A 25,491-nucleotide genomic window follows, 5' to 3' on the forward strand; every position below is an offset into this window, starting at 1 on the left:
CTGATTGGTCAGGCCGGGGTGTCTCGTGCTCCGAGTGACGCGTGGGGTTTCCGGCGGCTTGGCAGTCGTAACGGTCGGGCCAACACGGATATCGACCGGACGGCCTTCTCCTATTAATTCGTATCGACTGCCATTTCCTCTGCAATAGAAGAAGGCGTCCAGCCCTCACTGCCGCCTTTTCTTCTTGCGACACAGCTGGGACAAACAGTCCAGCTGAACCTTGCGGCTTTCTCCGGGCAAGAGATGACCGAGGGAGGACACCCGACGAGGTGTCTGGCCCTGAGTCTTCTTGATACTGCCCTTGTGGTCCCGATGGATGGCTCTTAATCACTAGGGCATTGAAGATAACACGCGAATGTGAAAGAAGTCCTACCGCTCCTCGATTTCCCTTTCAACTACGCCCTCGAACGAACGCGATGGCAGACGGCCCACCCACCGGGATGATGTCGAGCACTGCAATTGCGGCGGCGGCGCCATCAGCCTCCGTTCAACATCTGAACTCGTCCGCCACCCTCGCAACCAACCAGTCCCTCCTGTCATTGTCGCCTCGGGCCCTACTGAAGCTTCCTCTCCAGGCAGTTCATCAAGTAGAGGCCTTCACCTTCGTCACTTTACCTCGGAATCTCGCACGATTGGTCGGTCTAGATAATGTGGTGGTTGACGGATGGTTAGGCAATATGCGAGCAGGGCGTGATGGTGATGCTTTGGCGGCTGCGGCTGCCACTGCCGCGAATAATGGTGCTGAAGGTGTGGCAGAAGCTGGTTTAGGTGAAGGAACACTGAGCTTCGCAGACGTGTTTCAAACCATGAGAAGATTCAGTGGGTTCTTCAGTTACATGACGAGTCGATGGTCTCTGGCCTGCTTCTCTGTAGTATGTTTTTCCTGTATTCCTTATATGTGGAATCTCTCTAACCTCTTGTAGGCTTTGGTGCTGAACCGTGTGACCATCTACGCATCGACGAGACGACACCTCAGTCTTAGGTGGGACAAGCGCCTTGCTCTCCGCATCATTCCGATCGTCCTCTTCGCGTCTCAAATCTTGAGCGTACTTCGAGCGATGCGTTGTCAGACCTCTCCTGACTACTCAACCATTCGTTATGGCCGTCCTGGGAAACGTATGAGCCTTGACTATGCTGGAAACGGGGGGTTCCTCTACGCGCTAAGTTCGACCCTGCTACCTTGGGAGACCGACGAACAGTCATGTAGCGCGGTCCATATGGCGCGACCAAGTGATAGCTCTGAAATTCCTTACGGCTCCTTTACCCTATTGTGGCCAGTGTTCATGTGTTTGTGTTTGAGCCACTTTGTTGAGACGCTTTCCTGTGCGCTACAAGGCAGGACCGTTGTGACGGAAGCTGGAATGTCAATTTTTGAACATTCTCTCGCGTTTGCAGAGGCAGAAACGATGATAAGCCAGTCTATCGGTCTAGGGCTATTTGGTTTGCCGAAATCAAGTTCCACCAAGGAAGAATTACAGTTGACATCAGAGGGCGGCTCGTCATCTCCAGTCCATCTGCTCACTCGTGCACAAGTCCTCGAGAGGATGAATGTCACACCTGAGCTCCTTCTCATTGTTCTTATCTCCTGCTGCAACAGCCTGGCATCAAATGTTCTGGATGTATTTGGCAAACAAAGCCGATATCGTCTCCTAAATACCACTATCTGGGGACTTTGCTTCATGGCCGCTATGGTATGGGGCTTCGTGGATAGTTCGTCCTTGGGCAATGACACGGGGGTTTTGAAGTTTCCAACAGTTTGCATTGTGGGCTTCGTCCCTCATCTATTGATCTTACTCGGCATCCTCATTTGTCTTTGCATATATGGAATTGCAGTACTCATCACGGCCTTTGCTCTTCCTCCCGATCTGCCCCGACCATCTTCGTGGCGGGAGCGATTTGCCTTGGCGCACGGAAACATGCAGGGTGCGAACCAGATCCGAAATGTTCGTCTCAATAGACATGAAGACTTCTATACAATGCTTCTGAGAGTGGGCTACGCGGCTTTGACTGCCGCTAGCGAAGCGGTTTTCTTGAATGAAGGAAGAAGCGTGGTTGCACGACGGATGACCTGGTTGGAGGAAGATCGACTGGCAGAAATTGAAGCATCACGGAGAAGAGAACCCTCCCGTGGAAGACTGTGGGCTGAGTCTGTTAATGCGCAATTCGAAGCCGGCGACACCTTTAGTTTCGATATTCCGCAGCGATCAGATGAGTGGGAGTCTGGATATGGTCGCGAAAAGAAACTCGAGAAACCGAGCAATTCTTCTCGTCCAATCCACTCTCAATCTGGTCTTGGTGGCGTTGGGGCATTCCAAGGGGCCACTAGATGTTATCACGGATTTTCATTCTTCAAAGGCATATTTTTCTTGCTTCTGAGATGGTTTGCCCTCGGCCTGAGCAAGCTCCTGGACCGAGTGGGCATCACTGCTCGACCCCGGTGGCTGAGCAAACTTATCGGAGCTGGTAGAAAAGCTACAAAGCCAAGGACCAAAGAACAACCGGCGTCCTTGGACTTCTGGATTTTGACGGATGAGGGTGAGCTGGAATTACCCGAAGATAACGAGTTTGACGTGGAGAAGGAGATGCGAAAGAGAGAATCGCTGAACAAGTCTCACTGGGACGAGGCAGACGAGAGTCGTCTGGACACTAAGCTCTACAACTGGTGGAAGGCTGGGGGTTCGTGGGGAGACCAGGACGAGAGCGCCGATTATGTTCCTTCTGAGAGTGACCTCGAAGACACCACCAGCGTGATCTCAACCACGACAAACGATTCAGAATGGGAGGATTACGACGACTCAGACGGCCGCCGCACACCTACGCAACAGAACCCATTTCCTAGGCGCTTCTCACGTGAAAGCTCGCCTGTGCAGGAGTCACTCCTGGACACGACTTCTCTTGCCCGACTCCTCGACCCTCGTGACCGGGAAACCAAGAATGAAGCGCGTATACTTGCAGCTCACTTGGCCGCTGAGAAGGATGGTCGGATCATGACACGCAGCCGCTATCAGAGGGAGGTCGAGAGGGAACGAGCACGAGTTTTGATGCCTCCACGATTCCCCAGTCAGGATAACTCCCAGCCTAACAATAACGGTGAGAAACGCCGACCCGCCCCGGAGGAAGAAGCGGAGATACTGGAGAACCTGATCCTCTCTCGACGACTGGAAAGTTCGACTTCTCGCAGCCGCGAACCAACGTCGTGGCAATCCGGGGCCTCAGGTCTCGGACCCGACGGGCCGCAATGCGTCATCTGCCAGACCAACCCACGGTCCATCATCACCTGGCCCTGCCGCTGTCTCTGCGTATGTGAAGACTGCCGGGTGAGTCTGGCGATGAATAATTTCGGCAGCTGTGTTACGTGTCGTCAGGAGGTGGCCGGGTTCGTACGGTTGTGGGTACCATAGCGATGTGTTTCATCTTCATTTTCAATACATGTCATATAGGCTGATGGTTATGTATTTGGTGGGGGAAGATATCTTTGGGCATCATATCTCTTTCTTCTGCTCCTTCTCCTCCTTGTCATTCTCCATTTCCGGTTTTACACCCTTGACTGTCTTATAGAGACTGCTCCTGTATTATCAAAACTAGGTATGTTAGCGTAGATTATGATTCAACGTCTGCAATATTCCGCAGAACTTGTACAATGTTCTTCTTCTTTTAGTAGAGACGGAACTATGTGATATTTAGGTCGCGTCCTGCTCAAATCAACGTCCATCATCAGAGTCGACTACGAATGATTCAGAGATTCCCAATATCAATCACCTCAGCAGGTTCTAGCCTTAGTTCCAAGAATCTCTGCAACAGGTGGACTAGAAACTAGCCCGGATTCAGGCTGTAATCCCTGAAAAGGCCTATATTCTCCTTTTCAAACTGCTCTCGCCCTTCTCGTATGACTGCCCGCGGTGGCGCTGGGAGACGTGTTCGGTGTTGAGATGTTGGATTGGGCCGCATGGCTAATATTTTATCAGCATGTATTTGCCATTATAGCATTACTTTTCCCCCCCCCCCCCTTCCCCTTCCTTTTAAACAGAGAAAGGAACGGCTTACTAGTATTAAATTGTCGTTTTGGAGGTGGCATTGCTGCCGTATTGGCCAATCCACCACCACCTCTGGAACTCCCGCTGGCACTTCTCTGGTGTCTGTGCAGTTGCTCGATGCCATGCTGATCTTGATAAGGACTGAAGTGACGAGAAGAAGACGGCATCTGGCGTGACTGTTGTACTGGTCTCCCGTGGTTCATAGAAATCATGTCCGCGTTTCGAGTCCCTGGGAGGGAATTCAAGGTGCGAGAGACTGAATTTGATGCCGCGGTCTGCATCTGAGACCTCATGGCGCGACTCTTCAACAGGTTATAGAGATTCGTCATTTGCGTATGCTTCTTGCACTTCTCTCGGTACATGGCAATGAGTTCCTCATTCTTCTTGTGGAGTTGCTCTTGGTTCAGCTGCATCCCTTCTCAGTTGTTAGACAGGTAATACCCGGGAAGAATACGTAAGATAGAAGCACAGACCGGAAAGCCTATTTTGTAGGCTGGAGATTTCTGTATTCGCGTCGTGGATGACCTTTTCCATTTCTGCGTTCAATGCTCCGTACTTTTCTGTGAGGCCTTTGCTGAGATATTCTTGGTAGAAACTAGCAGATACGCTCGTCAATTCATTGAGGTCTTCTCACATAGATTAGTGTGTATACATCTCTTGCGTCGTTTGATAAGCCCAAAACGAAAGAGCTCGCCCCGCACACTCCATTATTGTAGTTGGATCCAGCCCGCTTAGCACACTCGTCTTGTAATCTTCTGTCGGGTTCAGGACGCTGGAGACTGCATCGTCTGGGTTTGGCAAGGCAGCTTGACATGCTGGACAGTGTCGTGCTTGGGAGACCGGTTTCGAGAGGCCGAGACGATCCGCACAAGAGAGACAGAAAATATGCCTGGAATAGAGAGTTAGCCTGATACCAAACCCTAGATGTAAAAGAGCTAACGAACGAGCAAGTAGTAACAACGGCTCTTTCGTTCAAAGGTGTTCTGCATTTTAATGAATTACAACGCAAAGAGAAATCCAATGCTTGGGCCATGAAGTCCTGATATAGATCAGTGAATGAAAAGCAATAAACGAGGAATTGAAGGTCCAAGCAAAGATGGTGTGTCCAGAGAGACCCTGAAGAAGGTAAGCCGCAAAGAGGATTGGAACAACATCGAGACCGATCCGGAAGTCACGAGGAAGGCCCAAACCGGCTCATTTGATAGTGTCGTGGAAGATCTATCGATACGATAGATATTGAATTCCAGTACCTAAACGAAGAAATAAATCTAGGGTCCTGACAACTTGACTGCTTTGGGTGAATAATATCATCCAATTCCATGGATCTTCAGGGATTTAGTCAATGACCTTCCTTGATTCTTGCAGCAGGCTGCTTCTTCCTTTTACTTTCACTCTGGAATCGACAAAGACGAAACATCAACCAAACTGGCACTAACTACATGCCCTACAGCAACGATTCACATCCACAAAACCAACAAGAAGATGCCACCAAAGAAGGAGGAAGAAGAGGAAGAGCAGCAGAAGGAGTTATACCTATATCGGAGCTGTACACTGACAGACCCCGGTACGAGATTCATTCTGAAGGTGGCGGAATTACAAGGTGATTAAATTCATCAATTGATTGATGACTACATCATTGATGGTGATGAGAAAAGAAATGAAAGTTTGGATTTCTTGTGAATAAAAACATGATTAGCGATATGTATTTGCGTATGTTGGGGTTTTGGCCCCTTTAAGTAACATCGTTATGCAGTACGTATTCATGTACTGGTCCTGTACGCCTAGGAACAGTATACCATCAGAAATAAAGTGTCAGTAGAATATCTGAATTCTACTCTAAACTGCTATCTAGATACGCAGTAGGTTAGAGAACTACAGCCGGAACATCTCGCTGCGGCTGCCGACGCCGTCAAAAACGCAAGTGTTATCCAGAGGCACATATTGCCTTGTCAATACCTTCAGCACCTCCTGTGACACCAACCCTCCCGTCAGAGCCGAGATGTTGTGCAACTCGCCGCCTTCGGTGCGTCGAAGCTCTTGCGTAACCTTGGTCACGCGCTCTCGGACCTCGTCGTTGATGACTGTGTCGTCACCTTCTGCGATGATATTCAAAAGACGGTCGATCGTCGTCGTCCATGTAGCATCATCATCCAGCGAGCCCTGAGGCAACTGTCCATTCTGGATCCCATCCACAATGATATCCAGCGCCTCAAAAGCGATATAGATCGGCATCACCGACTCTGGATTTCCTAAGGCGTTTCGGACTGCTTTCAGCGTCTGCGTCGAGTCTTTGTCGATCCGAGGAATATCACGACCCCGAATCACTTTGACGTGGGATGCATTCTTGCAGAAAGTCTCCACCTCCTTCTCCGTAATCGGAGTCTGTCGGCCTAGTCGCGCCTCGGTTGCTCGAACAGTCTCGAGGACCTCCTCCATGTCTTGACGCGCCTTCTTTTTGTAGATGTTTTGCAGTGCGACGTAGTCGGATGGCTTAGCTTTCATGTCGGGAAGAGAACCTGGGAGTGGTAGCACGCCATGCTTCGTGTAGAAGGCGCTGATCGCCGATGCAATGATCCAGAAGTTATCCGAATCCGATTTCAGGTTCTTGCATTGCTCCATCTCAAAGATTTCACGGATATTACTCCGTAAAGACCAGGGATTGATGCTCTTGAAAACTGCCGCAGCGGCTTCGTCAAAATTCTCTTCTCCACCCTCCGGGTTATTCGTTCTGGCTCCCGCCCGCACCATGTCCCTGAATGCGGACTTCTCTTTATAATTTTCCGGAGGTTTCCCATTGTGCTCTGCCTTCCATTTCTCCAAGTAGTGCAACAGCAGTAGTACGTATGGCACGTGGCCATGCTCGTGATCGTCTAGGGTATCGAGATTGCTTATTCGCGCGGCGGCTTCTTTCAGCTCCGGCCAGGGGTTGACCAGGCGCAGGTCTTGCGTGGATTCAGGGTCGGGATGGGTCTCGACGATGGGAAACTCGGCAGGGAGCTGAAGCGAAAAGACGGAGTAAAATCCAACAGAACGGGTATAAATGACGGGGATTCCGAGTTCCCGCGCAGATGCGGTGATGGTGTCCAGAGACGACCGTTTTATAGGGCCTGAGACGATCACCAGCTTGTACTGGGGAAGAAAATCGGGACGTTTCAGGAGCTCTGAAATTGCCTGGAATGATTGGCGACATCGTCAGCACACAGTGATTACACCGAGGTAACTGTTTCTGAAGTCTGGAAAGCAAGTACCTCATTCAGGAAATCTCCGTCAACATCGGGATTCAGCTCTTGTAACAGCCTAGCCGTCTCCTCTGCCCTGGACTTGCCCAGGCTACTCTCTTCAAGGAAGAAATTGACCCCCAGATCAGACTCAGAGACTGTGGCCGGGTCCACGATCGTAAATCCTCCGACACCAGGCAGGACGAGGTTCTTGAGCGTCTCAACACCCGCAACGCCGCCTACCGTCGTGTCTGCGCCGTCGATGGGACCATCTGAATTGATCAGCAGAACACGGGACTGCTCCAAGGCCTGCTGCCCGCTGGCAGCCCATAAGCGCAGCTGTCGATCATACTTCCTCTCCTTGGAGGACGGCCCCACCAGGGCACCGGGGAAAGCATCGGTCATGGAGAGAGGCCAGATGCGGCGACAGAGGACGTGAACGACTGGTGACTTGTCCGCAGTATGACCACGAAGAATTCTCTCCTCAACTGGAGAGTAGAAGCGAGCGATGAATGTGAGGCCTGAATGCTGCAAGTTGCAACTGCCTATCTAATCGGTGTGCTAGCGGGCGCGTGCCCAATACGGCAGGCGCTGCTCGTGCCGCCGGAGACCCAGTCGGCCCGGTGAGCGATACTGCCGGAACCTATGACGACAAAAAAACCGGCCCCGCCTTCCCGTCAGGCAGCTTAGCCCTGCTTAGGGCCTTTCGCGGGGCAGAATTGATGCGGTCCAGAGTGCTCCGGAGTTGTCTCGTGCTGCATTTATATCCACGCCATCCCAGATAGTCGTCTGTTGGAAGCATTTTCCGGAACAATTAGTCTTAACGGTTGTTATTCGGCTAATTGAATGTACTGTACGCTTCAGATCCACTGCACAGGGTCGTCAATGGCTGACAGCGAAATGTAGACTTCATGAGATATTTTATCGCCTCTAACTTTGTCCGGTCTGCCCTGTGAGTCGTCAATTACTGTTCCTGGATCCATCCCATCCCCACACCAATCACCCAATTTTTCCCGAACAGTAGATATGGACGAACGGATGGAGCGAAACCGGGAGCTGCTGAAATCCTAATATAACCCCTAGACTGTACAGAAATAGCCGCGCATTCCTGTCGCCCTCGTCAACTGCTCGAATCACTCCCGCGCCATCTGCCTGCAACCCTCAATATCTTCCTCCATACACCTTTTGCAAGCAGACCGCCGTGCGACCTCTGTCCACCATGACGACCGTCGAAGAAGCCAAGCGCAATGCTGCCAAAGTTGCTGTCGCAAACCACTACCCCAAGGACGCTAAATGGGTGGGCATCGGTAGCGGCACTACCATCGTCTACGTTGTCGAGGCGATCAAGGAACTCGGCGTCGACACTACGCTGACAAGATTCGTGCCTACGGGCCACCAGTCCAAACAGCTTATCACGTCAGCAGGGCTGACGGCGGTAGAATTCGATGCGATACCCGAAGGGACAGTGCTCGATGTTGCGTTCGATGGCGCAGATGAGGTGGATGACGAGCTGAACTGCATCAAGGGTGGAGGGGCTTGCTTGTTCCAGGAAAAGATCGTCGCTCTGCAAGCGAAGGAGTTCATCTGTGTCGCCGGTTAGTAACAATCTCTCTCTCTTAAAGAGTATGGTGGAAATGCACAGCTGAGAGACATGCGATCCGGAAAAAACCAGATTCACGAAAGCTCCAGTCCCGCCTCCTGACGTCGTGGAAATACATCCCCATTGAGGTGGCCCCCATCGCCGTGTATCGCGTCCAGAGGAAACTGAAAGAGCTGGGTAGCATCAACCCAGCCATCCGACTCAATGCCGCGACCAAGGAAGGCCCGCTTAGGACAGACCAGGGTTTCTTCATCATCGACGCACCTTTCCCTCCGCTCCTGACCCAGTCGGACGTGAAAGCCGGCAAGGACGGCAGCGGCAAAGCAGGCATCTGGGAAGTCGAGACCCTTTCCAAGGCGATCAAGCAGATCCCTGGTGTCCTGGAAGTGGGCATCTTCTCCGGCCTGACGGGTCCCCAGGCCCAGGCCGCCGGAGCCATCGGTGGCCAGAAACCTGTCGCGGCGTACTTCGGTATGCCTGACGGTTCTGTGACGGTGAGAAAAGCCGCCGTCGCTTAAATTGGCCTCTCATGTCCTGTTTCTGTCTATTGTTCTTTTGTTTCCTTTTTTTTTCTTTCTTGGGAAAATGCAATAAAATGAATATAGATAGAGTATACCATGTAGAAGATTGTGTATATAAGAATCGTTATGTTACACTTCAGTGAAGCATCTCTATTAACTACATATCCATAGAGTCTTGGAGGGGAAAAAGAAACAACAATTTTGATACCCGCCAAATTCGCCAGACCGCCAGAAACGAGAAAGATGAAAAAAAGGAAAAAAAAAGAATACAACATACCGGTTGTTGCTTTTATTTCCCACCCTTTCCCTTCGCCTCCGTCTCCCCAAGTTCTCGCACATAGATCTTCACCGTACCGGGAGGAATATCATCTTTACCGTCCTCAAATCCAGGGCTAACGGCAATAGCGAGGTATTTCCCATTGGAACTGAAGGCTAGTGCAGCCACACTCGACGGATACTTCTGATACTGCCGGATCCGCCTCTTCGCAATGCCGTCCCACAGCGCAACAACGCCGTCGCCGCCTCCCGACGCAAAGGTTCCGTAGATGGGATGGAAGGCAAGAGCGTTGACGGGGTACACGACGTCGACATCGTCCACCGTCTGTCGATGGCACTTGAAGGCGTATTTCCGTGCTTGAGACTCCTCAGAGGGATCGAACCACTCTACTGCGACTCTGCCTTCGATGCTGGATGAAGCGTAGCCGGCATCATCCGGCATGCACGCGACCGCACGAGTCATAAACTTCAAGCTGCTTTCCCGTCGCTGCCACGGTTCAATCTCGACCTTGTTGATCTCGGTAGGTGGGGCGTCTGCCTGGTCGGAGAGTAATGCGAGGGACTTGAGATCGTAGATGTGTAATGCTCGCGATGCCATGGCGACCACGAGCTTGGTGGGTGAGAGGGACAGGGAGAATGGTTTCGAGGGGAGGGGAATGACCGCCGGCGTCGAGTCGGCATTGGTGCGGTGAACATGAAGCGTGCAGTCCCACGATGCTGATATTACGATCGAGTGCTCTTTACTGAAGACGACAGACTTAACACCGGCTTCGTGACTGGAGAGCACGGTTTGCGTCGACGTGGAGACGTCAATTCTAACAAGAATCTCAGGGTCAGCAGGACTCAACAACAGAGAAGGGAAGAGGCCAATGGTCAGCGAATTGGTATGCAGGACGAGATGGATCTCCTTACTTTCTCACATCCCAGTCCAACCCTGCGGTATAGATCTCATTTTCATTTGCACCGAAACATACATCTAGGACCGGTGCCCGATGCTCGAACTTTTGCAGAAGCTTGCCTTCGCCGACCGCTCCATTCTCGTCGCGCAAGTCATACAAGTAGACATTCCTGTCCCATGACGAGACGACAATTCGTGTGGAGTCTGGTTCGGGGGAGAACTTGAGGGCAGATATCGCATCCGACGGCGGAGATGCGACGACAAACTGATCTAGCTCAGGAAGACGCAGTTAGACGCAACAACTAATACAGCAATCTCTACGGACAAATCCCAGAACGAGACTTACTGGAGGACATAATGCAAAGGGTGGTTGCAGAAACAGGACAAGACAAAACCCACCCGTAGAGTTGTTGCTGAAACTGGAACTGTTTTGTAGCATGGTGCTGTTGCGGAGTCGACTGTCCTGTGCTCTGCGGCATGTTTTCTGCCGCCTCCCACCGCCCCGGACGATAGTCATGCATCATCGCCTCTATTCAACGATGCCCCTCCAATCTTCCCCGCCACGGCCGATTACTTTTCACTGCAATTCGTTGTCGGACAGAGAATCAACCCAGTCTACGCCCCTGGCGGGTGTTTCTAACGCCCAGCCATGCCGTTCGCACAGCTCGTCATCGGACCTCCAGGGTCGGGCAAGTCCACCTACTGCAATGGCATGCATCAGTTCATGTCCGCCATCGGCCGGAAATGCTCCGTCGTGAACCTCGACCCGGCCAACGACCAGACCTCGTATCCATGCGCGCTGGATGTCCGCGACCTCGTCACGCTGGAGGAGATCATGGCAGAAGATACCCTCGGTCCGAACGGGGGTGTGCTGTATGCGCTGGAGGAGCTGGAGAATAACTTCGAGTGGTTGCGAGATGGGCTGAAAGAGCTCGGAGGTAATGAGCGTTGTTATATGGTATTAAATTTTGATAAGGATGTTGATAATGTATCTTCTTCATACAGAGGATTATGTCCTTTTCGACTGCCCCGGCCAAGTCGAGTTGTTCACACATCACTCCTCGCTGCGGAATATCTTCTTTCAGATATCCAAACTTGGGTATAGAGTCTGCTCCCACCGTCCTTTCCTCTTACATTGCCTATATCTAATTATCAGCATGGCCATTTTTTGACTGACCGCAACTGCAGTTGACTGTCATCCACCTGGTCGACTCTTACAACCTGACGCTTCCCTCCATGTACATTTCCGCACTCCTGCTCTCGCTGCGAGCCATGCTCCAGATGGACCTCCCGCATATAAATGTCCTCACGAAGATCGACAACCTGGCGAATTACGCCCCTCTACCGTTCAACCTTGACTTCTACACCGAGGTCCATGATCTCAACTACCTACTGCCGCACCTGGAAGCAGAGACGTCGCGGCTGTCGCACGAAAAGTTCGGAGCGCTCAACAGCGCCATAATCCAGCTTGTGCAGGAGTTCGGGCTGGTCGCATTCGAGACGCTAGCTGTGGAGGACAAGAAGAGCATGATGCATCTACTGCAAGTGATCGACCGCGCCAGCGGCTACGCGTTCGGGCCGGCTGAAGGCGCGAACGACACCATCTGGCAGGTCGCCATGCGGGAAGGATGGGGCGATTTGACCATCCAAGACGTTCAGGAGCGGTGGATAGACGCGAGGGAAGAATACGATGAAATGGAGAGGAAGCAACTCGAAGAGGAAGCCAAAGCTCGACAGGCGGCAGGAGCCCATGCCTCCGAGAAGACAGGAGACGATGACGACGATGATCTAGAAGATTTCAGAGGACCACTACCAAACAGTGGCGTAAAGGTTGTACGAAAGTCATGACGAAGAAAAAAAAATCTAATGAATCTATTTAATCTAGTTACAATGCATGTGTGTATGTATGTATAGTACAGTACAACATAGGGTATCTCCAAGGGGGGGAAAAAACAAAAGAACAAAAAGCGCAAACACAGGAAACAAGACATATACAGAAGTAGTGTACGATGCACAATACCTAATGAACCAATACCATCTTAATCAGCCAATCCACTTTTTTTCACCTCCACAGCACAGCACCCATTATCATAAACAAGGATTGAAATTCCTGATTCAGAAAAAAAAAAGGTTCAATAATGCACCTTGCGTTGATAGACATACCTGAGCATGATGGAGGAAAAATGATAATCAATTAATCGTCATCATCAAGATCTTGCAGCTCATCGTCTTCATCATCAACATCCATTGCAAAAGCGATGGGGTCATTGTCTGGCTGTTTTCGATGCGCCGCACCGGTAGCAGTATTAGTACTACTACTACCAGTACTACCAACGAGGCCGTCTAGAACGCCAGTTTCCTGCTCCTTCTTCGCCCTTAGAATCTCTCGTCTGGCCCTCCGAATGGCCTCTTCCTCGGCCTTGCGCATTGTTCCAGAGACCCGAACCACGCGGAATACGCAGGGTAGGCGTTGGTGGGGGCCAGAAGAGGAAGAAGAAGAGCGTTTACCTGATGACGGGCCGGGCCCGGGTACATGGGACATATAGGTTAACGCTGCCCAGACCAGGCGGAAGGAGGCACGCGGGCAGCGGATGATGGCCGTGGATGTTGCGGGAGAGAGATATTTGACTAGTGTCCGTTAGTTAGTATGATGCATTATAAGCATGACGATGCAGTGAGCAATTAGCTAGGGCTGAGGTCAGAACAATTTAGGGGTAGTTTGTATCAGGCAAATGACATAAACACAAGTTCAAAATTGGTCTGTTAATTGAAAGGAACAAAGAGGGAAAGAAAACAAGGAAAAAAGAGAAACAAAATATCACTCCAACAACAGGTTGCAATCATAACACAGTGAAATCGTATACTTAAAAAAAAAAGCTCAAACGAAAATGGGGCTAGCCCATGCAAGTAATGCTGACATGCAGAAAAATCAGCGAGACTGAAATACAGCCCCCAATTTTTAATCACAGCAATCCTTGCAAGACCAGGGCAGTTGCACCCACAAACCCACAAAAAGAGACCAACACAAGAGAGAGAGAGAGAGACAGAGGACACGAAAGAAATGAATATCCAAATCTATAGAATCAAAACACGACATAACTCACCACTCAGACTCCAGCCCCCGCACCCCCCAGCCTCCCCACGCCCCAATCCCCAAACATCTCTGCGACTTCCTCGCGCACCATCTTAGCCAGCAACCCCGGCGTCAGGGCATCGGGCGTGGGGGCATGGAACTGAAGATGAGTTTTGAGTGATGGGGATGTAATCTTTGTCGATGATGGGATCGACAACTCAGGATAGAGAATATCGATGAGAAGATAGCGATGTTTGATGCGGACCATTTTTTTGGCTTATTCTTTTTTTTTGTTCCTTCTCTATTCTTGTATTGCTTCTTCTGTGTTTTCTATCCTTTTGTCGAGTTCTCCGGTTTGAGTCTCTTCAAATTCGAGAATAAAAAAAATTGATATCTCAGCCAATGTGCTATCTCATCTGTGACTTGGGTTGGGTTGCAGCTTTATTCGGATGAGATCAGGTCACTTGGTCCGACTGAAGTAGTTCCTTTGAGTCAATTGATCGAATAAAAAGACGCAAACACTGGCGATTGTGACTATCGTTTCTTGAATAAGAAGCACAAAAATGAAATCGAATAACGAGCAGTATTGCAGATATCCCTAGAAGTACCTAGGTAGGTATGAGGTAACGCAGATGAGTCCTGGAAGGCGGAAAAAGTCCAGTTGATGGGTCCCTTTGCTGGCCAATGGGAAGGGCGCTTAAATTCATCCAGTCTACCTAAGAGCTCCCAACTCAGAAAACAATACGCACAGCAAGCCCCTCCTGAATACTGCAGACACTATCCAGACGATGTTGATAAGTATTGGTTAACAATAGGATTCGAAGCACTATCCAACAATGGCCAGAGTTCGGATGAATTCATACAAGATTGGAGAACAGAGATCGTCACGTGCTCATAGCGAACCAACTACAGATCTTCGATATCTACATCTTCAGGCGAGAAAAACTAGATGTAAACTAATTAACACTTTTTGCATTTCATGTTAACCCTTATTATAAATTCTACTCCCTGGAACATGCGTACAGTCATCCTGGCCCATCACCTGGTCGTGCCACATATGTAGACTACACGGTGTAATCATATTGCAACGTTCACGAGATTAAAAAGGGATGTAAAGGGGAAAAGAAAACGGAGAAGAAAAAAAATCATTGAGCCATCACTCCACGAGAATTTTTGGACCATAGATAGCTGATAGAGATCCGAAACGGATATCGAAGACGCTGTAACACCGGCCCCTTGGGAAAAAAAAAGAGAAAAGGAACGGAAAAGGAAAGCGCTTAAACGTTGACTTCGACACGGCCCTCCGAGCCTGGAACACCCTTCTGGATGGTCGGGAGCAGATAGGTGATGTCGTCCCACGGGTGGCGGTACAGACCGGTACGCAATCTCTTCTGGTCCAAGTAGTGGGCAATGAGACCAATGCTACGGCCGAGCACAAACAGACCGTTCAGCACACCCATCTTCAGGTAGTCCTCAGCCTCCTCGGCAGAGAAGGCGCCCGAGTTACGGAGCAGGTCCACGAAGCAGACGGCCACGGCGCCATCAACGTTGAGGATCAGGTTGTCCTTCTTTGACGTGGTGACTGTCTCAACGGCAAGAGCATAGTCCAGCAGCTTGGTGCTGGGGAAATGCTTCTTCGCATACTCCTTGACCAGCTCGACACGCAGATCGGGGTTGTTGCGGGACTTGACCTTGTGGCCGATACCGGGGACTGGTTGTTGAACGTTAGCAGCCGTCGTCGGGCGCGAAACGAACAAAGGTAGCACTTACTCAGCTTGTTTTCCTTCCGCATCGTGTCGACAAACTCACGAGGGCTCAGGCCCTTGTCGAATGCCTTGGTGAATTCCTCGGCAGCGCCATCCAGAGCACCACCAAAGCGGGAACCAATGGTCAGCAGACCGGAGACCAGAGAGCTGATCAGGTCCTTGCCGGCACGGGTGGTGATGATGGTGTTCATGGCACCCGACACAGCGGGACCGTGGTCGGCCGTCAACATCAACACCATCTCCAAGAACTTGGTCGCGTAGGCGGGCAGGCGGCGACGGAACCACAGCAGAGACATGACACCACCGATACCGATGTCCTCCTTGAAGACATCCGAGATGGGCATTCCGGCATACAGAAGCTCCTGGCCACGGTCATCGGTGATGGTGGAGATGAAGGCGGCAGGTTTCCGGATGAGACCCAGCTCCTGCGCCCACGAGTAGTCCATGGGGATCTTGGGCGGCACGGGCTCGGGAGCGGGCTTGATGGTGCCCTCGGCGACGAGCTTCTGATACAGCTCCGAGAGCACCTTGGGCAGGTCCTCGAAAGTGTCCGGGACGTAGAAGCCAGCTTCCCGCATGGCCTGGTTCTTGGCGACGGCAGTCTCCAGCTGGGAGTTGGCCGAAGCACCGGCGTGACCAAACTGGACCTCCGTCTTGAACATGCTGGCACAGGTACCAATTGCCCAGGCGACAATGGGCTTGGTGATGGTGCCGTTCTTGACAGCCTCAATGACACGGTACTCCTCGACACCACCGACCTCACCGAGGAGCAGGAGGATCTTACACTCCGGGTCGGCCTGGTAGCGCAGCAGGTGATCGATGAAGGTGGTTCCAGGGTACCGGTCACCGCCAATGGCGACACCCTCGTACACACCGTCGGTGCACTGAGAGATGATGTTATTCAGCTCGTTCGACATACCACCGGACTTGGAAACGTAGCCCACCGAACCCTTGCGGTAGAGCTTGGAGGCGACGATGTTGTCCATCATACCACCAGTGTTTCCAATCTTAAAGGCGCCGGGCTTGATACCTCCGACGGTGGCCGGGCCGATGATGGTGATGCCCTTCTCCTTGGCGACAACCATGATCTCACGTGCTCTCTGTGAGGACGAGCGTTAGCACGTACTCCTTTCCACGATGTAGATGAACGGAATCGCGCCCTACCCGCTCTGGGACACCCTCTGCAATGATAGCAATGGTCTTGATCTGGGGGTACTCCATCAATTCCATGGTGGAGCTGTAGACCGATCTCGACGAGGCAAAGTTGACAACCGTGTCAACCTCGGGGTGCTTGGCCATGGCCTTCTTCACATCCTGATACACCGGGAGCAGAGTCTCGCTGGTACCCCAGTACCTGTTTTCCCCCGCGCCATTAGCATGGTAACTGACAATCAGTGCACCTTTGTCCCAACTCACATCTTGCTGACGAATTGACCGCCGAAGGTGTAGATGATAGCGGCGACGGACGGGGTGCTGCGCTTGCAGATGAAGTCGAAGTCGAGCATGCCCTGCACGGCTCGAGGCTGCATACCACTGTTCCCAGTCAGCTGCAAAGCCGGACAATTACACCCGTAGTGTTGTCGCGACTCACTATACGAAGCATCGTGTCTTGTTGTGGAAGAGGGTGTGTTCGAGAGGCGTCAGAACGCGACTGGGAGGGTTGAAACGAGTGATGTTGTCGTTGGCGGAGAGGACGCCGTTGGTCGAAGGAGCCTCGATAGACGGCATGGTGGTGGTTATTCTGCTGCTGGCATTGACGTTTTTGTCAGTCATGTTCACGCTTTGATTAACAAAAAAAAAGTGCCACGAGAGCTGACCACCTACCTGTCAGCAACCCCGTCTATGTGCAGATGATGGAAGGATGAAAACAGAAGTGTTTCACAACAGCAACCAGAAGCTGCTCGAGAATGACGAGCGCGAGATGAACAGAAAGCAGAACGAGAATGGAAAGGGAAATGCGAAGGGGCGTGGTGAAGAGGGCAGCTGGTCCGGTCGGAGCTGATGTCGCGAGCTGGCCAGGAAAAAAACGTTGGCAGCCAACGAAGCGGCCCCTGCGAGCAAGGAGTCGTGTGGGATGGGCCTGGCCAGCACCGAGTGGGCACCGCTAGCTTACGGGTGGGCCTGCCTAAAAATGTCCCCGGAGTCACTGAGCAGCAGCGGCTGGATTGGCAGTTGCTCTGTGCGACGTCGACTGCCCAACAATCTTCACATGCACAGCGGCGGTCGTGGCTTCCTTGGGTGCATCAGCGTTGCCCGGCGGGAAACTTTGTTGGTGCCTCGCAAAGGGCGGGAAAGCGCAGCCGGGATCACCGTAGCCCCGACGTGGTTTAGCGCTCCCCAATGCGTCCCCTCGATCAGTGGGCCCGGTGATTAGTGCTGGGCGGGCGTCCTCCGGGCGGAGTCACTGCACTCCGGCCGAACACAGATTGCGGTGGCATAAAATCACTCGCATCAGGACGGGTGAGAGAGAATCCAGTGCACACTCGTCAGGACTATACAAGTTACAGCGATAGAAAATATGAAGCATCCCTACATGTTCTGTTCAGCCTGGTTCTCCGCCTGCATCGTTAGGTCTGCGGCAGGCTTCCGAACCCAAGATGCCAAACGGGTCCCGAGTACGGGCGCCGAGACTAGGCCCCGACAGTACGGAGTCGACCCTGCCGAACGCTGGAACTGGAGAACTCCCCGAAGAGGACCTGGGTAGCTCCCACCCAGGGAAATTATCAGGCATAATATTATTCCAGGACCAGATTAATAAAATTAATACCTAATAACATGGAGCAGTTTTCATTATTAATACGATGGCGAACCACTGGTTGCTCTTCGCCCAGCAATGTCATTTGCATGGCTAGTGTTGCTGCATGTCCACAGTGCAGATTACCTTATCTGACTGGTCCACACTGCCGGCCAGATAAGACAAGCTGGGGGGCTGCAACGTGACCCCCGTGACTGCAGGACAGCCTGCTGCAGACGATGAATCCGACACTCGTAGACGTGCAAATGCCGCAGCATCTGCCTCTCATCTGATGCCATCTCACAAGTCACAGTCATGATTAACTGACCCAGACAAGGGATGTGCTTATTGAACCTAAAAGACTAACAGTGGCGGTCGGTGGTCGGCGCTAGAGAGGGCGAGAGTAGACAAGTCGCGGCGTCGGTGGCCCCAACAAGGCGGCTCCCGCATCGGCGCTTCCCACCGGTTTCAAGGGCCTGGAATGGCGCATTCTGGATTTGACACGTCCGCCAGTTTGCTGCCCGCTAAGCCCGCCCCGGTGAGCTCGGGCGCCTCCACCGCCGCAGCTCCAGCCTGCTCAACGCGTGTCCCAGCCGGTCTCCAGGGAAAAAACAGTGCACCCACTGAGCTTTTTTTGGCCGCCCCTTCACCGTTGCGCTGCCTGCCATCTTAGCTCCCATCCCGCTGCTTCTCCCCTTGTGACTGCCCGACTTTTTTTTTTACAGTCACACCCAGCTTTGCTGTTCTCCCATTTTTCAGGGTGTTTTTGTTGTTGCGCCGTAAATTTCCTTTCTCTTTTGTTTTTGGACTCTGATCAGTTGCTCTGAACGTCCGCCCCTTCCTCCACCACCCATACCTGCACAACTACCGTTACCATGTCCGCCAAATCGATTCGCGAGGCCGATGGCAAGGCCATCATCAGCTACCACCTCACGCGCGCCCCCGTCATCAAGCCTACGCCGCTCCCTCCTCCTACAACTCACAACCCGCCGCCCAAGCTTGCCTCCATCTACTTCCCCGAAGACGCTGATGTGAACGGTGTCCTCGACCAGGCCGAGGCCACCTACCCGTGGCTGCTGGCCGAAGGCGCCAAGTTCGTCGCCAAACCAGACCAATTGATCAAGCGACGAGGCAAGAGCGGTCTCCTGGCGCTCAACAAGACCTGGCCTGAGGCGCGTGCCTGGATTGCGGAGCGTGCAGGCAAGGAGCTGCAGGTCGAGACGGTCAAGGGCACGTTGAGATGGTTCCTGGTTGAGCCCTTTGTGCCTCACCCCCCGGAGACGGAATACTACATCAACATCAACTCCGTGCGTGAGGTAAGTCAGACCAAAAAAAAAAACCCTGGCCCCGGGGGAGTAAGAGATGGGAAGAAACTGACATTCGTCAGGGTGACTGGATTCTCTTCACCCACGAGGGTGGTGTCGACGTTGGTGACGTGGACGCAAAGGCAGAGAAGCTGTTGATCCCCGTCAATCTGAAGAACTACCCCTCCAACGAGGAGATCGCCGCGACTCTGCTGAAGAACGTTCCTAAGGGCATTCACAATGTGCTGGTGGATTTCATTTCCCGTCTGTACGCTGTCTACGTCGACTGCCAGTTCACCTACCTCGAAATCAACCCTCTGGTCGTCATCCCCAACGCTGAGGGCACCTCCGCCGACGTGCACTTCCTCGATCTCGCAGCCAAGCTGGACCAGACTGCTGAATTCGAGTGTGGCACCAAGTGGGCCATTGCCCGCAGCCCGACTGCCCTGGGTCTCCCCGCGTCTGCCGCCCCGTCTGACGGCAAGGTGAACATCGATGCCGGTCCTCCAATGGAGTTCCCTGCGCCTTTCGGCCGAGAGCTGAGCAAGGAGGAGAAGTTCATTGCCGACATGGACGCCAAGACCGGTGCCTCTCTGAAGCTCACCGTCCTGAACCCTCAGGGCCGTATCTGGACTCTGGTGGCCGGTGGTGGTGCTTCGGTCGTGTATGCCGATGCCATTGCCTCCGCTGGCTTCGTCAGCGAGCTGGCCAACTACGGTGAATACTCGGGAGCTCCTACTGAGACCCAGACCTACAACTACGCCCGCACCATTCTCGACCTCCTGCTGCGCGCCCCGATGCACCCCGACGGCAAGGTGCTCTTCATCGGTGGTGGTATTGCCAACTTCACCAACGTCGCTACGACGTTCAAGGGTGTGATTCGTGCCCTGCGGGAGGTTGCCCAATCGCTCAACGAACACAAGGTGCAGATCTGGGTCCGCCGTGCGGGTCCCAACTACCAGGAGGGTCTCAAGAACATCAAGGCCGTTGGCGAGGAACTGGGCCTGAACATGCATGTGTACGGACCAGACATGCACGTCAGTGGTATTGTTCCTCTGGCTCTGAACGGCAAGACGACCGACATCAAGGAGTTTGGTGTCGCATAAACGATTACTTAATGTTTCTTATTCTCTTATTACCCTTTTACCCTTTCCCATTTTTCTATCATGTACTGGTGTTTAATAGTTGTCACGGGCATGGCATGGTATATGATCGGGCTTTTTTCTTAATTATTATTATTATTTTCGGCCGGATGAAGATGATGGCAGGCGAGTCCGAACACAAAAAGGGCAGGTTTGCCGATGAATCATTTTTCTCCATTAGCAAAAGTAGAAGATAGAAATGGCAGCAGCAGCAGGCTGTTTGCAGGAAAAGTTGTTACACCTGATGAAGAGCACGTTATGTAATTTTATTTTTTTAGTACTTGCATTAATATTTACCTGAGGGTGCCTGTCAGCCGCTTCTTTATTCGTCTCAACTTCTAGAATGATGCGACCTTACTCCGTATATTTGTCGCAATAAATTAAGCCGGCTAACACAATCTGCAATGCAAGATCCGATGAAATACGATATAAAATGAATTCCATTGGCGTATGCTGCCAAGGACATATTATTATCTCGAAGCAACTTTTTTACCAAAGCCATTCATCCATAATAGATATTGCCGCTAGAGAATCAACTATGGTCAGATTCTTGGATTTCAGGAGTCAACGCAATAATGCTACGTGAAGGCGGGGTCAGAGGAGGTTGTAGAGTACAAACCTGCCTACCTCCCTACCTAGGAAGGAAGGTACCTCTATAGTCTGTAAGTCGGGGGAAACGACTCTCTTTTCCGCGTCAATAATCAATGCCAGTTTTTCCGCATCCTTTCCCCTCCCGTGATACTAATACTATTAATTAACCTCACCACCTTATCAACTTAGTCACTTAAGCGTCTTTGGCAAGATTTAGGTAGGTACCCAAGTACGACACCCCACTAAGCCCTAACAATAATACTATCAGTTGCATCGCCTCACCTGTAGCACTCTTGTCTAGGTCCTTATCCTAGGTACCTAATCCACAAATAATGCCCTCCTTCTACACCGCATACACAATTCTCGCCTTCGGCATCACCTCCTTCCTCTCCGGGGCCTATTCGCTGCTCTTCCCCAGCCGCTTTCTATCCACATTCTCCCTTCCGGCCTCCGCGCTGCCGGCCGCTCGGGGAAACGCCCTCGCGGCGATCGCGATGGGGATATACTATACGCTTGCATCGGTGCAGGAGAACCGGGCGTTCTTTGCGGCAACGGTGCCGATGAGATTGCTCACTGCGACGGTGTTTTGGATGCAAGGGGGAGGGTGGAGGGTTCCGGGTTTGTGGGAGGGGATCGGGGCGGGATTGACGGGGTTGACGTTGCTGCTGGAAAGGAATATTGATGCAAGAAGGACGAAGAAGGGAAAGAGCAAATAAGAGTATAACGAGTAGGTATAGTGTCTATAGAATTTGTCTTAAAAGCGTTGAGGATGGGAGCAATCAGAGCCAAACGGTAAATCGACTTTTGCTTGCAAAGGAGAAGGTTTCAAGATTCAACATGATCACTAAATAAATTTACCTCATGAGGTAACTCCCCAACTTACGGTATACCTAGGTATAAAATCTGCATAGCATTTAGGACATCATCTAATACTTCGTACAATTCTGTCTGTCCTACCTAACTTGTCGTCTCAACCGCTCTCTTCTTCCCCGCATTTTCACCCCGCATTTTTTCATTATTGCCCCAGATCTGCTTATCGGCTTTCCTGTCTTGGCTGCTTTAGCAGGGCAGCTTTGGAGTGCCTAGGTACGCAGTTCAGACCTAGAGTTCGTGAAGAATTAACCCGAAATGCCGAATTGGGCTCTATACCTCTCCTCCATTGGTCCGAAGTCTTTTGAATGGACTTGTGTATATACAACGTGCATATGTATATGAACCCTCTCTCACTCTTCATGGAAAGAGGCAGACCCTCAACACAATGGGGCTTACTTGTTGGCCAGAAAGGAGTAACTCGAAGAGGTAGGTGTATATATACCCCCTACAATCATGAATCTCCTTTGGTTACGTTCGCATTTACCTCTTCTATCTCTTCTATCTCTCCTGCAGTATGGACTGCTAGTCGACGCTGGTGTACCGTCAGACAACAACTCCTGGCAGCAGTATATGGTTGCTCCAAAAAGTCGTCAAATCACACCAGTTTCGATCCTCTCTCAGAGCGGGAATGTGTCCAATGCGGAGGCCCTCGTCAATAGCAATACAAAAGGGGTCACGCGTCTGTCTCGTGCTGCTCCGCCTGCGTATCCATCCTGGCCCAACGGCACAACAGCGTCTGCTTCATCGGTGGCTGCTCCAAACACAGACAACGGCCAGCCTCGAACGTACTACCCAACCAATGCAATTGACGGCAACCTCGACACGTTCTGGAATGACAACACCCCTGGCGCCTACCCCGATGTCCTGACGATCACGAGTCCTGCCAAAATCGAGCTCTCGGGCATTACCTTGCAAAGCAACGATGACGGCGTCCCGGTCGATTTCACAGTGGAAACTTGGGACGGTTCCAACTGGACTCTGTCCGGCTCTGTCACGGGCAACGACGCCCTCCGCTGTCGCGTTCCTTTCGCCCAGACGGTGGTGACGGACCAGGTTCGCGTCACAGTGACCAAGGACCAACCTGCACCCAAGGGAGAATATACTCGGATCAACGAACTGTGGCCGGGGATCGTAGCAAATGACCCGCCGGCCCCAGAGGTGGTGCTCGATTTTGGCCAGAATGTCGTTGGCTTCCTCCGCATCTCCTTTGCGGGAGCGTCGGCCAACCATCCTGGCATCCGGCTTGCGTTTTCGGAGACCCAGGAGTTTCTCACCAACGTATCCGATTTCACGCGATCAGACAACGGAGACACAATCACACCAGGAACTGATCAGTTCGCCGTTCCGACTGGCCCAGTTGAGTGGACGGATATCCACGGTTGCCAACATGGCAGTCAAGTCTGTGCAGATGGGCTTCACGGGTTTCGGTACCTGAAGATCAGTCTGGATGCATTGGCTTCGGACGCGCCGTATGCAGAGCCGTACGGCACTGTCGATATCGAGTCGGTCTCTCTCAATTTCACGGCCTATCTGGGACTCCCGTCCTCGTACACCGGCTGGTTCGAGTGTTCCGACGCGCAGCTGAATCGGTTCTGGTACGAGGCGGCATATACGAATGAGATGGTCATTGACACCTTTCTGGCGGACTACGTTGATCCCCGGGACGCAGCCAGCCCGAGTCTCCTGGGGAAGACCGTCATATTCGATGGCGCCAAGCGTGATCGCGATCCTTACGTGGGTGATTTGGCCGTGTCCGCGAGGACAGCGTATCTGACGCACAGTGATGCTAACATCGCAGCGCGAAACGTCATCGCAGACTTGGCTGACCACCAGAGAGAAGACGGCTGGATCCCACCGGCATCGATCAACAACTACACGCTCCCACTATTCGATTATCCCCTGTGGTGGGTCACCACAAGCTGGGACTATGTGCTCTACACGGGAGATATCGACTACGCAAAGACTTACTATCCGAATCTGATCAAGGTCCTGGATAGCTGGTATCCTTCAGTGACGAATGCCACGACGGGCTTGCTTTCCAAGGGCATCAATAACACCAGCAGCTATGGGGATTATGCGTTTCTGCCGCGAGAGGGCGAGATCACGTATTTCAATGCCCTGTATGTTCTGGCCCTGAAAAATGCGGCAGAGATTGCCAACGTTCTCAATAAGACAGACGATGCCGCTCGATGGCGGCAGCGAGCCGAAACTGTGTCCCAAGCTATCAACGAGTATCTGTGGGATGCAAATGCAGGCGCCTACCTCGACTCGTCTACAGGCAGCGTTCGCCACGGACAAGACGGAAATGCAATTGCCGTTCTTGCCGGGGTAGCCAATTCATCTCAGGCGCAGTCTGCTCTCGACTATCTGGCAAACCATACCGCATTGCCCTACGGCAACGCCTTCATGGACAACGAGTCGCTGGTGTCGGGAGGCTCCACTCGAGTGTACGCGTTTATCTCGTACTTTGACATCCAAGCACATTTTCTCACGGGAGATGCGGACTCGGCGCTGGACGAAATCAGGCGGCTGTATGGCTGGATGGCGGAGCACGACCCCGGACTGACGTTCTGGGAAGGAATCGGTGCTAATGGCTCTGCGTACGAAGGCGCATACACATCGATGGCACACGGCTGGTCGACGGGGGTGCTGCCCGCATTGACGAACTACCTCTTGGGGATCCAGCCGACTGCTCCGGGGTACCAGCGGTTTTCCGTGCGGCCGTCTTTTCCTGCCGGCGTGACCTGGGCGCGAGGACAGCAGGCGACTCGGTTTGGGTCGTTGTATGTTGAGTGGACTGTCGATGGCGGCAAGATAACGATCAACGTCGACGTCCCTCAGGGGACTTTGGGAGACGTATCTATTCCACAGCAAAGCGATAGGCAGGCGGTGTATCTCGACGGCGACGAAGTCTGGGATGGTTCAAAGCCGTCTGCAGCAACGAGCAATGGCACGGTCAATGTGCAGCAGAACGACGGGTATATCACTCTCGTAGGGGTATCTCCGGGCAGACACTCGATTCTGTCAACATCTTAGACAAGACAATATAATAGTACAAATCTTTTTTTTTCTTTGCCTCTTTCTTTCCAGTCGCATGGAGTTGTCCATCTAGACATTCACTGTATTATTGTCGAACTCGATGCCTTTTAAACCCAGATTCGCGATATGCTGGACGAAAAGGAAGAAGTTTGGGTAGCTACATGGCCGTCCCAAGGTTCATGGCTACGGAACTAGTAGATAAGCTTCACGGGAGTGAAATCCGGAGACCTCGTAAAAATAGCAAGGCAGGAGCAGGAATACAGAAATCCGTAATAATGAATATTTGTAGGATGAATCCTGGTTTTCGGATGGCCGGAATATAATGCTGGGACTTTACCAAAAATAAGCTATTCAGTGGTGTTGTTAAATTAACAATTTAGGCGGCGTTCTGCGCAATAAACAATCCCTGCACTAGCCAGCGA

At 52.1% G+C, this 25,491-nt stretch overlaps 9 protein-coding genes across 9 annotated transcripts; 5 read left to right on the forward strand and 4 right to left on the reverse strand.

Moving 5' to 3' along the window:
• Positions 1-416: 416 nt before the first annotated feature.
• Positions 417-3,734, forward strand: T310_1875 (Ubiquitin-protein ligase (Asi3); the record flags this gene model as incomplete). The annotated part of the gene is made up of 4 exons (XM_013475221.1): positions 417-872; positions 924-3,317; positions 3,441-3,585; positions 3,685-3,734. The coding sequence occupies 4 exons, from the start codon at positions 417-419 to the stop codon at positions 3,732-3,734; spliced, it is 3,045 nt and encodes a 1,014-aa protein (XP_013330675.1).
• Positions 3,735-5,906: 2,172 nt separating this feature from the next.
• Positions 5,907-7,657, reverse strand: T310_1876 (Ubiquitin-like activating enzyme (UlaA); the record flags this gene model as incomplete). The annotated part of the gene is made up of 2 exons (XM_013475222.1): positions 5,907-7,205; positions 7,283-7,657. The coding sequence occupies 2 exons, from the start codon at positions 7,655-7,657 to the stop codon at positions 5,907-5,909; spliced, it is 1,674 nt and encodes a 557-aa protein (XP_013330676.1).
• A 506-nt stretch (positions 7,658-8,163) lies between these two features.
• T310_1877 (Ribose-5-phosphate isomerase) lies at positions 8,164-9,370 on the forward strand (the record flags this gene model as incomplete). Its single annotated transcript, XM_013475223.1, has 3 exons — positions 8,164-8,204; positions 8,336-8,847; positions 8,925-9,370. 3 exons carry the CDS (start codon positions 8,164-8,166, stop codon positions 9,368-9,370), a joined length of 999 nt encoding a protein of 332 aa, XP_013330677.1.
• Positions 9,371-9,662: 292 nt separating this feature from the next.
• Positions 9,663-10,715, reverse strand: T310_1878 (Nuclear pore complex subunit; the record flags this gene model as incomplete). The annotated part of the gene is made up of 3 exons (XM_013475224.1): positions 9,663-10,464; positions 10,562-10,583; positions 10,706-10,715. 3 exons carry the CDS (start codon positions 10,713-10,715, stop codon positions 9,663-9,665), a joined length of 834 nt encoding a protein of 277 aa, XP_013330678.1.
• A 481-nt stretch (positions 10,716-11,196) lies between these two features.
• T310_1879 (ATP binding protein) lies at positions 11,197-12,395 on the forward strand (the record flags this gene model as incomplete). Its single annotated transcript, XM_013475225.1, has 2 exons — positions 11,197-11,535; positions 11,736-12,395. The coding sequence occupies 2 exons, from the start codon at positions 11,197-11,199 to the stop codon at positions 12,393-12,395; spliced, it is 999 nt and encodes a 332-aa protein (XP_013330679.1).
• A 346-nt stretch (positions 12,396-12,741) lies between these two features.
• T310_1880 (Rpp14 family) lies at positions 12,742-13,888 on the reverse strand (the record flags this gene model as incomplete). The annotated part of the gene is made up of 2 exons (XM_013475226.1): positions 12,742-13,175; positions 13,675-13,888. 2 exons carry the CDS (start codon positions 13,886-13,888, stop codon positions 12,742-12,744), a joined length of 648 nt encoding a protein of 215 aa, XP_013330680.1.
• A 1,009-nt stretch (positions 13,889-14,897) lies between these two features.
• On the reverse strand, positions 14,898-17,114 carry T310_1881 (ATP citrate synthase; the record flags this gene model as incomplete). Its single annotated transcript, XM_013475227.1, has 5 exons — positions 14,898-15,331; positions 15,391-16,486; positions 16,551-16,740; positions 16,803-16,933; positions 16,983-17,114. The coding sequence occupies 5 exons, from the start codon at positions 17,112-17,114 to the stop codon at positions 14,898-14,900; spliced, it is 1,983 nt and encodes a 660-aa protein (XP_013330681.1).
• A 1,881-nt stretch (positions 17,115-18,995) lies between these two features.
• On the forward strand, positions 18,996-20,530 carry T310_1882 (Succinate--CoA ligase (ADP-forming); the record flags this gene model as incomplete). The annotated part of the gene is made up of 2 exons (XM_013475228.1): positions 18,996-19,436; positions 19,508-20,530. 2 exons carry the CDS (start codon positions 18,996-18,998, stop codon positions 20,528-20,530), a joined length of 1,464 nt encoding a protein of 487 aa, XP_013330682.1.
• A 1,953-nt stretch (positions 20,531-22,483) lies between these two features.
• T310_1883 (Alpha-L-rhamnosidase) lies at positions 22,484-25,066 on the forward strand (the record flags this gene model as incomplete). The annotated part of the gene is made up of 1 exon (XM_013475229.1): positions 22,484-25,066. The coding sequence occupies one exon, from the start codon at positions 22,484-22,486 to the stop codon at positions 25,064-25,066; it is 2,583 nt and encodes an 860-aa protein (XP_013330683.1).
• Between the last annotated feature and the right edge of the window lie 425 nt (positions 25,067-25,491).

Source organism: Rasamsonia emersonii, assembly GCF_000968595.1.
Source record: "Rasamsonia emersonii CBS 393.64 chromosome Unknown ctg1118621760005, whole genome shotgun sequence".
Classification (NCBI taxonomy): Eukaryota; Fungi; Ascomycota; class Eurotiomycetes; order Eurotiales; family Trichocomaceae; genus Rasamsonia; species Rasamsonia emersonii.